The sequence below is a fragment of the Cotesia glomerata genome, linkage group LG1, assembly GCF_020080835.1.
Source record: "Cotesia glomerata isolate CgM1 linkage group LG1, MPM_Cglom_v2.3, whole genome shotgun sequence".
Lineage (NCBI taxonomy): Eukaryota > Metazoa > Arthropoda > Insecta > Hymenoptera > Braconidae > Cotesia > Cotesia glomerata.
In genome coordinates, this window is record NC_058158.1 from 20,956,164 (window position 1) to 20,968,795 (window position 12,632).

At 26.8% G+C, this 12,632-nt stretch overlaps 2 protein-coding genes across 2 annotated transcripts; both read left to right on the plus strand.

Annotated features, from left to right (window-relative positions):
• Positions 1 to 3,926: 3,926 nt before the first annotated feature.
• Positions 3,927 to 7,807, plus strand: LOC123268421. Its single transcript, XM_044733490.1, has 14 exons — positions 3,927 to 4,120; positions 4,217 to 4,423; positions 4,507 to 4,559; positions 4,643 to 4,945; positions 5,031 to 5,111; positions 5,374 to 5,454; positions 5,756 to 5,836; positions 6,136 to 6,213; positions 6,781 to 6,840; positions 6,995 to 7,009; positions 7,082 to 7,135; positions 7,300 to 7,365; positions 7,532 to 7,541; positions 7,627 to 7,807. Exons 1-14 carry the CDS (start codon positions 3,927 to 3,929, stop codon positions 7,628 to 7,630), a joined length of 1,287 nt encoding a protein of 428 aa, XP_044589425.1. The 3' UTR covers positions 7,631 to 7,807.
• A 2,460-nt stretch (positions 7,808 to 10,267) lies between these two features.
• LOC123268482 (exosome complex component RRP45-like) lies at positions 10,268 to 11,840 on the plus strand (the record flags this gene model as incomplete). Its single annotated transcript, XM_044733628.1, is given in 5 exon segments — positions 10,268 to 10,297; positions 10,384 to 10,478; positions 10,932 to 10,966; positions 10,969 to 11,102; positions 11,619 to 11,840. Coding segments are annotated over 5 exon segments (516 nt in total), but the record flags the coding sequence as incomplete, so codon positions are not given.
• Between the last annotated feature and the right edge of the window lie 792 nt (positions 11,841 to 12,632).

The following is a 12,632-nucleotide window of genomic DNA, read 5'->3' on the forward strand; positions in this document are numbered from 1 at the left end:
GGTCTCTATCTAGCGTGATTACGGTGCAACACAACTTTGAGAACGGTACTAATAATCGATTGGAATCGCATTAAATGCGAAAATAAAAAATAGATGGCAGATAAATATCTGTCATTGGAAGATTTCGTGAGACAAATTATTAATTTGTACGGAATGCTCTCAATTAGAGAAAAATCACAAAAGCAGCAAGTCGTACCAAAGTAACAAAGTTCTCAGTTTTTCTAAAAGATTCTCCCAGAGATAATCGTTATTCTCCAATACGTCTAAAATTATGCATTTAATTTCATCAAAAAAGAACTAGAGAAAATGCATAATTTGGAATTAATTTACAATGAAAATTTAAATGTTTATCAACAAATTTAACGCCCTACTGGCATAACTATCTACGACATCTTCATCTAATGTGACTGTTTAGAGCGCGTCTAATGATTTTACCATGCAGGTAAGTTAAGTTAGTATATTTATTGTTTAGTTTTATTATTTACAATTTGTTTTTTATCTAATTTAGACTTACATATTTATGGTGAGGAGAAAAATTGAGAATAAAAAATTTATTTGAAGAAAACCTTTGTGACAAAAGATGGACCAGTGATTATTACTACAATACTCAGAGAGTATTTTCAACTTTGGCACAAGAAGAAATTTCAATTCAGAGGCCTGTTATTACTTCGACACAATACAAACAAAAGTTTTATCAGAAAATGAAAAATATAAAAAATCATTAGAAGTTGTTAAAAATTACCTGCTTTTAGCGGCTGAAGTAGGGACTAAATTATTTTTAAAAAGATTTGAAGTATTGGTTAATTTAGTAGAATCTTGGCAAAATAATCAAGAGGTAGTAATTATAAAAGAATCAAATAAAAATAAACAAACAATTCATCTGGACTCCTCAGAACCGAATTCACCTGATGTTACTGAATCTGATTCTGACAATCAAATGGAGGATGATAGAGATTTAAAAGATTCTTCAATTGATGAAAATCTTAATAATTCTATAAATTCAGATAGGAATGAAGACAGTGATTTACAAGAAACTTTCAATGATGAAAATCCTCATTCTCCAAACATTATTGTTCATGAGAATCCGCGAGAAGAAAAAAATGATCTTATAAATTCAGATAGCAATGACGATGGTCATTTACAAGACACTTTTAATGACAAAGATCCTGATTCTCCAAATATTATCATTCATGACACCCCACGAACAGAACAAATTTCTTTCACAAGTTCCGATAGCAGTGACGATAATGATGCTCGACAAATAAAAAAACGCCGAACGAGAAATGCGCTGTCGGACAGCTCTGATGACAACAATGATAGAGCCATATTAAGTCAAAGCACTGGATTAAAAGAAAATGAAAAATACATGCCGAATGTATCAACACCCATAGAGCCAACGAAAAAATTAAGTATATTGTCTAATGTTATTGTGCAACCGGCTCTGAAAAGAAGAGGACGACCCCGAGGTACAGATCAAACAGTGATCGGACTTAAAAAAATTATAAAAGATAAAAAATCACTCAAAACGCCATTTATCAATAAATCAACTGAAGATAAGCGCAAAATTATATTGCAATGGTTAGTAAAAGAAGAGGTTATCACAGAAATATTTAATAATAAAAAAAAAATATGTATGAAAATGATTTAACGAAAAATTATAAAGATCTGCCTTTTTCTATCATTGAAGAAGATAATGTCGATTTATCACTAATCAACCGATATTTTACTAAAAACGGATGGAAAAAAATTGAAAAAAATGCTTGAGCAAAAAAAATTAGATTCATGGGAATGCAAGTATTGCAATTTAGATTTAGAAAAAACCATCGACGAGAATGAACTTAATAAAGATAAAAAAATGAAGATTAGCATCGGATGCGATTATTGTTTGGAATGGTACCACTTGAAATGTACAGGACAGTTAAAAAAACCAAGAAAAAAATTGTGGATGTGCGATAATTGTAAAAATAGTTCATGTTAATGTCTGTGAAGTTAGACCACATGTAATAATTTTTTGATATTTTTTTTAAACAAGTTATAAAAAAAATATTCTACAAATTTGAACATGTGGGAAATTTTTCAATTTGTATTGATATTCTCATTATTATTTAGTTGTTATAAAAAATAAAAAATAATTATTACCTGTGCGCTAATTTTAATATTATTTAATCTTACTTAATTCCATTGTCTTATTTTATTTTTACTTAACAATGATAGCCAATAATTTACGATTTAATTAAATAGAATTGTTTTATTTACTAAAACTTCAAACTATTATAATAATTTTATTTAGTATAATAAAATTGTTTCCGTCGTCATTGTATATTGACTAGAAGTAATTTAAAATAGAACTTATACACTGAAAAATTTTCATTTTTCTGAACGATATATACTAATGTTTGTACATGTTTCTAAAACTTGTAGGCATCAATTACTCACCTGACAAAAGAAAACTATTATACTTTTATTAAATTAAAATCCACTATTTCATCTTATAAATATTAACTGTTAAATTGAATTCAATAAAAAATTTTCCAATTTTTTTTGTGGCTCTAAGATAAATAGTATGATTACATTTTGACATTACCATTACACTCATATTACACATGGTTCAGATGTAGTTGAAAAGTAGATCCTAAATTCATTCTGAAATTAAAATCATTAATTTTTAATTTTCTTTTCTAATTTGAAGACTTCCAACAAACCTCATTATTCTTTGTGGAATTTTCCTATATTAATGTATTAGTTGGCTTCAAATCATCACATATTTTTCTATTTTTAATTATATAAGATTTATGGTAATATAATTGATATTGGATTAAATATGCATGTTAGTATTTAAAATCTTCATTCCAATATTTCGAGACCAAAGCACACCTCACATCACATGCCTCACATTGTTAATAATAATGGTACCACTTGCTACCTGCGAATTCATAAAATAATATAAAAATCTTACTTACAGATAATTGATTATTAGCTACAAACATTAATTAAATATAACATAATGTAATTATTTACAACTTATCAAATTTTCATAAAAAAATTTATTTGGTGTAAAAATCCATTATAAGCACTAACTTTTCTTTTAAAATAAATACTTTTATAATTCATTAAAAGAGAAACACCACCAACTTTCAGCTTCATTGTTATAACTATTACCATTAATTACAATTAAAATATTAAATAATATTTGGTTGAGGTAGTTGTATTTGTTCTCCACCTACCTCTATAGGTCCTTTTAAAATGTCAATCAATTATATCCAATTAATTATTGAAAATGAATTAAACTATATTTTTATAACTAGCTTATTTTCTATATGGAATGTAGACAAAACATAAACATAACCTCTTCGTGTATGTTGTATATTTTATCATTTCTTGAATTACCTCTCTATTTTTTTAAAAAGTATAACTCATATATTTAGCTACACTTCCTTTTTAATATTTTTATTTACCTCTGCATCGCACCTATATAAATACACTTATAATTTGGGGAGCTATTTGCAATATTATATAATTTTGGGAATGTTTGGTACTCAATGAGAAATGTTCAACATAATAAGACTTGCTTTTATATCCGGACGAATAAAAATAAATTAATCGTCAGGTATCGGACGAATAAAACGAATTTAATCGTCCGGAGTATCAGGACTGGAAATAAAAAAAAAATTAATCGTCCGAGTATCGGACGAATAAAAAATTAATCGTCAGAATTATCGGACACGGCCAGCAACAGCCAACTTTTTTATTTTTAAAAATAAACAAATATTGCTTTATTATTATTTTTCTGTGTACATAAAAGTTTAATTTTTTAGCATAATTATTTTAGGCATATGTAGTACTATAAGTACTAATAGCAACAGCTAGTGATAAATGCTATCGTCCAATTTTGAGGCAGTTAAAACAGTACCATGCCCAATGTAACAATGATATATCCCAATTACGATCGGTTATTGCATGAAGATTGTAAAGAAGAGTTTCCCTGGATGCAGTTAGTTAAAGGAACCTTATTCAGTTACTGTAATGTAAGTCCTTACCACCTTATTTATAAAATGGGCCGTAGAAATGTGCTCCTCCTACGTAGGCGTTCCATGGGTGTTTACAGTGCTGTAGCTGTACCGTATCGAAAAAGTTAAACTACCCAACTATATTCATATAACAAGTCTACAACTTAAAGTTATTTAATTTTTATTAAGTGATGTTTTATATGTTCCAGCATATTGTTAATGAATCTTTTGATACGTCTTCGTGGAGTTAATATTTTGCGCAAAGATGAAATTATACAGAAAATGTGTGCGTTACCGTTATTACCTTCAGAACAAATTACTATTTGTTACCGGAAAATACGTGAATCTATTCCTCAAGAAGAGCAGCAAAGCTATGATGAGTTCTTCAATTCTATTTGCGGAGAAATGGATGGAAGGTGTTGGACCGGTAATTTTTTCAAATTATAATGACTTAAAGTCATTACAAGATGTGGAAAGGTCAACCTTTAATATCTTTCAGTAACTACTGGTACAGTAATAAACACGGAAATAATGATATTTGGAAAATTTTACGTGAGTATATTTGTTAATTTGGATATCTATCGCTTGCTAATTCAATGAAAGTTTAATAATAAATTATTATGATTTTATAATAGGATATAATCAGTACGTAGCGTATGGTGCTGAAAGCAATCTAAAAAAATTAGATGAAGGGAAAGATCCGTGTAATAAAAATTGTCCAACTTCACATTTAATTCTTCAAGGAGGAAAGCCAGACATAGAAAAATTGTGGAGGAAATTTTTAAATGATACCTTTGACATTGACCACATTTTGAGATGTTTGAGATTACAAGTTCGGCCATGTTATGATATATTAAATAATAGCGATCAACAAAGGATTCGATGCTCGGTTCTGCTCATTGATAATGTACAACAACAAGCGCAATTACAAGAAGAAGGTACTTTCGATTAATCATTAATAACGCATTTTATTGTATTAATAAAAAAATTCGCTAAAATAATTGTGATTAATCATATTTTCAGATAACGATATTGTGATGTTAGACCATGACTACTTGCAAGTAGCTGCTGTTGAGGAAGTCGAACGTCACGCAAATGAAGATGGTATGATTAAAACTATAAATTTTATGACAATTTAATTTTATTATAACTGAGAAAAAAAAAAATTATTGAAGTAGTGATAGTATTAGCAATCATAGAATAATTTAAAATAGTATGATTTGAACTAAAATTTTTTCAATTAAAAATTAATCTCAGAACAAAATTTTAAAACATTTAATATTTAAAAAATAAAAAAAAAAAAATTAAACCTTGATTGTTAGTGCTGTAAAATATACTGTTATAATAAATTTTTTTTTTTTTACAGATGTGATTGCCGCTCATGATATTTGTCAGCCCTTAGATGAAGCAGCAAATCTTGATGCCGCAGATAATGTCATTGCAAACGGTAAAAGCTTATATTTAATATAAAAATGACTTATAGAAATGTTTGATTTCATTAGTAATAATGACTTAATCGTAATTGTTTATTAATAATTCCGTGCTTAAAATTAAACACTGCATTGGTTATAGTTATATTGATATAATACAGCAACTTAATATTTAACAAAATAATGATTTTTATTTATTGTCTTGATTCTAGATTGAAAATATTCATTTTAAAACCATTTTATAAAATAATTGTAAGAAAAAAAAAATGGTAAAGTTATTGAAAAAAAAAAGACTGAGGCTTATGTATTTTTCGACAGATGTAAATGTCGCTGATGATGTTGGTCAGCTCTTAGCTGAAGCAGCAAATCCTGATGCCGCAGATGCTGTCAATCCAGACGGTTAGTATACAATGTAGCATAATAATACATTTAAGTTTTAAATCTTTGATTTTGTTTCTAAAACGAAATAAACATATTAATTAAAAAAATTTTATGAAAAATTAAACACCGCGATGGTGAAGGTTGTTTTGATAATAATAGCGATCATTGAATCTTTTACTAATAGTATGATTTAAACTAAAATTTTTTCAATTAAAAATAAATCTCTAGATTAAATTGAAGAATACTAAATTTAAAAAATCAAAACTTCGATTGTTACTGCTGTGAAATATACTGTTATAATAATTTTTTTTTTACAGATGTGATTGCCGCTCATGTTGTTGATCAGCCCTTAGCTGAAGCAGCACGTGTTGTCGCAGGTGATCTGTCTGAAGATGGCAAGTATCACATTAAATATAATAAATTATTAATTTCAATAATCTTTTATTCTATTACAATAATGATATAATGGTATTTATTAGTCAATTATATCGTATGAAGAATTAAAAACCTCGTTGCGTAAAATCATATTGATAAGAATAGAATAATTCAATTTTTAAAATATAAAATGATTTAAAACAACTTGAAATAATTTGGAAGCTTTGGATTTAAATGCTACATAAATATACGTTTGACATAAAGGTAATCATTCCAAATCATCTTTCTGAACCAGGAAAAAGATATTGTTATAGTGTAATGTAAGCACATGATTCTATATGATATTACAACACTACAATTTTTTCTGTTTATTAGATATGTTAGTCATAAATTAAAATGCTTCAAAAAATTTTTAAAGTTTACATTTGCACTGTTATTGTTGTTATGTTTAAGATCAATAATCGAGAAATAACCAATCATTTTTCAAAAATTTATTAATATTTATTATGTATTAAAAAAAAAATTAATTGTTTATATCATATTTAACAAGTTAATATTAATTCTATAATGATTTTTTAATTTTACAGATGACCAAATTGGCATCAATGTGAACGATGATTTTGATTTTTTGGCCGATGCTCGAAACGGTAATAATAACAGTCATTTCATTCAAATTTATAATCATTGCGTTACTTCACAACTACAACAAAAAAATATAAAAACTAATTTTCTTCCATCAATAATTAATGTTTTAAATCTCTTGTTAATTTACAAATATATCTCATTTGATGGCCGATATAGTAGAAGGATACAGAAGTAAGTTAATAATAATTTATTTTTTTTATTGATCAATTCTTAAGTGAAATAATACATTTAATTGATTTTCAGGAATAGCAGAGCTTGAAGCACGTGGCTTTACAAATCTTCGCTATATTGGTAGTGGTGAGTATTGAAAAGAAAAGTAAAAACTCATGAATGAATATACCGTTTGAACGATATAAATAATGACAATATTGATAATGATAATAATTATAATAATGATGATGTATTTAATACATGTTGTATGTATTTATATGTCATTCTGATATAATTATCAAACGTTGTAGGTCGTGTCATTAGTGTCCGCAGAGAAGACGATCATGAAGCTATAGAGGAAGAAGAAGGAAGAGAAGGTAATAATAATAAAATAATAATTTACACCAATAATATTAAATATTTTAGTTTTATTTAAAATCGTATAGATATCGTTAACGCATCCATACGTGGAGTATTTTTTATCCTTTTGGTACCTTCATTAATCAACGATTTTTTATTACAAATAATGCTTATATTTTGGAGAGGATAATAGGTAAGTTCACGACTATTTTAATATTAAAAAAAACTAATTTTAAATATATTACCATATTGCACATAAAATTTGTTTATATTTACAGCTAGGCCTCCGTACCGGAACGACAACGATGAGATTTCCGCTAAGTGCTGCGTGTGTCTAGAGAACCGAATTGCTTAAACATTCGCACCGTGTAATCATTTTATGATTTGCCAAGCATGCCTTGTTCAACTATTAACAGAAGCAGACAGCAATCTATCACCAGGATTGAAATGCCATGTATGTCGGGCCTTTACAAAAATACGTCACGTATTATTTACCCAATAATTGTCATGACTTTCATTTCAATAATTCAATAAATTAATCAAAATTTTCACAATTTAAAAATGCATTATTTATTTTTGTAATCAATCCATTTGTTTACATGGTTTAAAAGAAAATCAAAATTCATTTATGCAGAATACTATAAATAATTCAATTTCTGCAACAAATATATAATAAAAAAATTAATATTTTATAATTGAAATGAATTTTCAATATTATCGCACTGTTTAACCCGTCAGCACTCACGTTATAAGCATTTTGCTCACGCTCGATTTAAAACAATGAAAACTTTTTCTTTTCAAATGGAAAGGGTAGATGAAATTTTTTCTACCTTCGAGTAATTTTACCTATTTTCAAATTATGAACTTTTGAAATGCTTTAATATTAAATATGTTTTATAAAAATATTTTTCCCATGCGCGTCGGAAATTGTGAGCATTCTTCTCATCACGAGATTATAGGTGTAACAAAAATTTACTTTCGGTAACGTTCGGGCTAGTTCGTGTATCTTCGTAACTGTATAGCTGCCCGGCCGCATGCAGATTAAACGTGAGCAAATCTCTCATCACGAGAGTAAATATTACCGAAAAGTTCACGTGAGTGCTGACGGGTTAAAAATGTAGTATTAATTTTTTATATATTCGATTGATGTTGTTAAGTTATGAATATTTAGAAAAAAATGTAACTGCATTTTGATATAATTTTTTTTTTAACCATGTAAATATTGCTGTAATTATTATCTTCATTATAATAATATTAATAATAAAAAAGTTATGAAAATAATTATGATAGTAATTTAAATAACAATATTATTATTTTTTACTTTAATGTAGCAAGAGACATCTTTATAATACACTTGTCACCATTTTAAAGTTAAATGATAATAAAGTGTTACGAAATCAGTATTACCGATCGACAGCAACCTGAAAAAAAATATTTGGCTAGCGGTCACCTGTGCAAATTTAGCACCCCATCTAAGGATTTGCGAAGTGCAAATGACCTTAATCGATAGGTCTACGTTAGGTCTGTATAGGTCCATCAAAATTTTCGTTAGGTCCCTTATAGTTTTTTTATAAATAATTTTTTTAATTTTAATGAAAAAAAAATACATGTTAGCACCTCATTCAATGAAAAGCTGGCTAATTTAATGAAACTCGTATTCTTTATCGTTAGGTCCGTATTGGTCCATCATTTTGGTTATCAAATTATTCATTTTATTTGTTTAATTGATAATTATAAAATAATTAAAAGCTGCACATGCGCATATCATGCATAAACGGCGCGAAATTTAAATTGCTCCAGTTTTCTTTTTTATTGAATCAATAAATAAAACTTATTATAAAATGCTTATTTATTCACAATCTTTTTTTCAATCCAGGATTGAAATTATTTTAGATTTAAGTTATCTTTTTGAATATATCTATACACAATACATGAAATATATCGATATATTCACAATGTTAACCTAAATCCAAGACAATTTTAATCCTGGATTGAAAAGCTAGCTCCAAAGGGTGTACAATCCTGTAAGGACATGTCTACTCATACGTAAAAAAGTCCTGATAAATCCTTGCCGCGTGAATATAAGGGCCTTAAATCCACGAGTGAAGAGGACCTTATATTCAAGCTGCGTGGATTTATCAGGATTTTTTTTACGTGTCAATAGACACTTCTATCCTGTAATTTTGAACTGTTCCTTATTAAGATGGTGTCTGTTGATTACATGTACATGTAGGTAAAAATAAACACATGTAAAATATACACTGTACCTTTATGGAGCGTATTGACTACATATGTATACTTTATAATAAATGCCTATATGTGTTTGCGGCGCACATACACTTGTGTACAAGTTTTCTTACTTATTTAAATTTAATAATGATATTTATAGTTATATGCAATTATTTTCTTACTGGATTTATGTAGCTGGTTGGCCTCTTAACCTAATAATAATCATTACGGAGAGTAAAGGTATCCCTATCCTTTATAATTTTCAACTTTGAAATTAAACTTCAAGTAAGTAATTAAATCACTAAATTAGCTAATAACCTGAAATTAGTAAAATAGTATTGAACTATAGTAATTTCATTCATTTATACTTAGTAAATTGACTTTGAAATAAAAGAGACGACCTGTATAAGGAAACAACAACAAAGTCATAAAATAAATTGTTGGAGCACTAATATACATTAATATACAGTAGTACATTGTTTTAGGTGATAATTGAAATACTACTTTACTTTATTTATTGCTATACGTTAAAATTAAAGAAGTTTTAAAAAACTTGCGGAAAATTAAAGTAAATAAGGCCTCGTGTGTTTTTAGAGGTTATGTTTATACAGGTCAATAACAACTATTATTTATATATCTTGAATTATTTACAACAACAATAAAGGAAGTATTACAAAATGCGAGTAAAAATTTATCAATGCTGCCCTAGAGGAAAATATCGTAAGTTATTTGATTCAACTTTATTTTTTATGTTTTATTATATTTTGTATTAATTAAATAATTAATTTTTCTTTCAATTTTATTACAGACTTTATGGCAGAAAATTAAATGGAGCAAGAAAATTGAAATTGCACTTCCGATCTAGCTGGGGATCATTTTTAGTATCGTTGGGACAAAAGAGGTAGTTATAATTTACGAAAAAAATCGTTAGACGTTTTTTTTATAGTAAAATTCGGGATCTGACAATTTTTAGGGATTTTTATGAAATAAATAATTATAAGCGAACAATAGTGAAGTTAACAGTCACTTGACATCTTAAAAATTTTTTTTTATATTTCTAGATGTGGGATTTTTAATAAAATTTTTAGTAATAATTTACTTGATATAAAAATATAAAAATCAACGGAGGTCTGTTAACTTCAGTATCATTATAAGCGAAGTTTTGAAGCCAATTCCACTCCCAGAAATTACAAAAAAATTATCAATGTAATCTTTAAACATTATTTTGATAATTGTTTATTTTTCTAAAGCCCAAGAAGGATTATCATAAAAAATTAATTATTTTTTTTTTTAATTGCTTTGCTTAAAAGTACTGTTCAATATTTTGGTAATTTATAACGAAATTATTTCGTCTAAATGAAGGATTGCTGAATATAAATGTCGAGTTAAATAAGTGGCAGCAGCGCACTTTGAAGTTGGAAGACAATCTGAAGTCGGTGTAGCTTTAACAAGGCAACTAGAAAGATGTTTCAAGGACTCTAGGTGCCTTGATAAGGAATATTTATTCATTGTCGCCGATAAAAAAGTAATTATTTTTAGTTCATTATAAAAACAATAATTAATAGTACAGAAAAGTCTTTTTTAGAAAATTATAACTGTTTTTAGAAGTATAAAAATATTTTTTTAGTGATACTGAAATTAACTGAAATCTGGCCATTTGTTAGATTTACTTATTAATTGAATAAAAAACAGAGAATTTATTTACAAAAATTTTTTTGATAGTTTTTCAAAATTTCTGCGTGATATTTTTTTTATAAATTTTTTAAATTAAGTTATTTGTCTAAAAATAAAAAAATTCTTAATGTGTTAATTTCAGTATCATGATTTTTTTATATTAATTTCTTTTTCTTATCAGAAAATAATTTTTTAATTTATTACTCATCAGTTTGTAAAATTAAAAATACTTTCCTGTCGATTTTTTCAAGGTTATAATTTTTTTGCACAATACGCCTTCAATATGAAGTCTTCAGGAATCAAATAAATATTAAAATTTTTTTTTTAGTTTTTCAATTTTTCTACTAATTAAATTTTCTATTGACAGGTATGGAATGTCAGAGTCGACATGAATGTAATCAATCACGATGGTAGTTTGGTTGATTGCGCTAGCATAGTAACTTTGGTTGCCTTATCACATTTTTAGCGTTCTGATGTTAATTCAATTGGAGATGATATTATTATACACTCATTTGCTGAGAAAGATCCATTGCCTTTGACATTGTTTCATCAACCTGTAGGTGTTTCGTTGTAAACTTTTGAGAAGTAATCTCCTATTTATAATTCCTAGAAATATTTATTTCATTAATAATAATAATAATACTATTATTATTAATAGTGATGAGTGATGGTGATTATCCCTGATCAAAATTATTGATTGAAAAAAATTGAATTCGATATGATTTCAATTATTTTCAACAAGTTCTATTTCATGATTGATTCAGCTCAGGCAAAAATGAATTTTTCTGAATAGATAAATAGTTTGAAGATTTTAAATCTTTTAAAGTATAAAAAAAAATTAAGAAAAATTCAAATATTTAATTGTGTTCAATGGATTTGAATAGATAAATAGTTCATGAGTTTGGATATAATGCGGAAATAACAAAAAAATAGAAAAAAATAAATGATTTTAAATTGTTCTCAATTGTTATCAATCAATAAATAAGCCTTGATATCCTATTGTACTGTAAATATAAAATTATTGAAATTTATTTGTATTTCTGAATACTTTCGAATTGTTTTCTATGAATAAATGTAACTTTATATCCGATCATACTATGAATAAAAATTTATTAAAATGTACTCGTAATTTTGAATACTTATCAATTATTTATAAATAAATAAAACCTGAAATTTTGTTTCCTTTTAAAAAAAAATTAGAAAAACAGTTGATCCTAAAGTCCATCCCTGCAACTTCCCGCTAATTCCGTGTTCAAGCGCTCAAAGTTGCATTTATTACGTTCTGAGCTCTTCGAGCTCAAAAATATAATTTTCGTATCATTTGAGCTCTTCGAGCTCAAAATCTGGTAGAAGTTTTCCCTGATTAAGAAATCTAATTTGA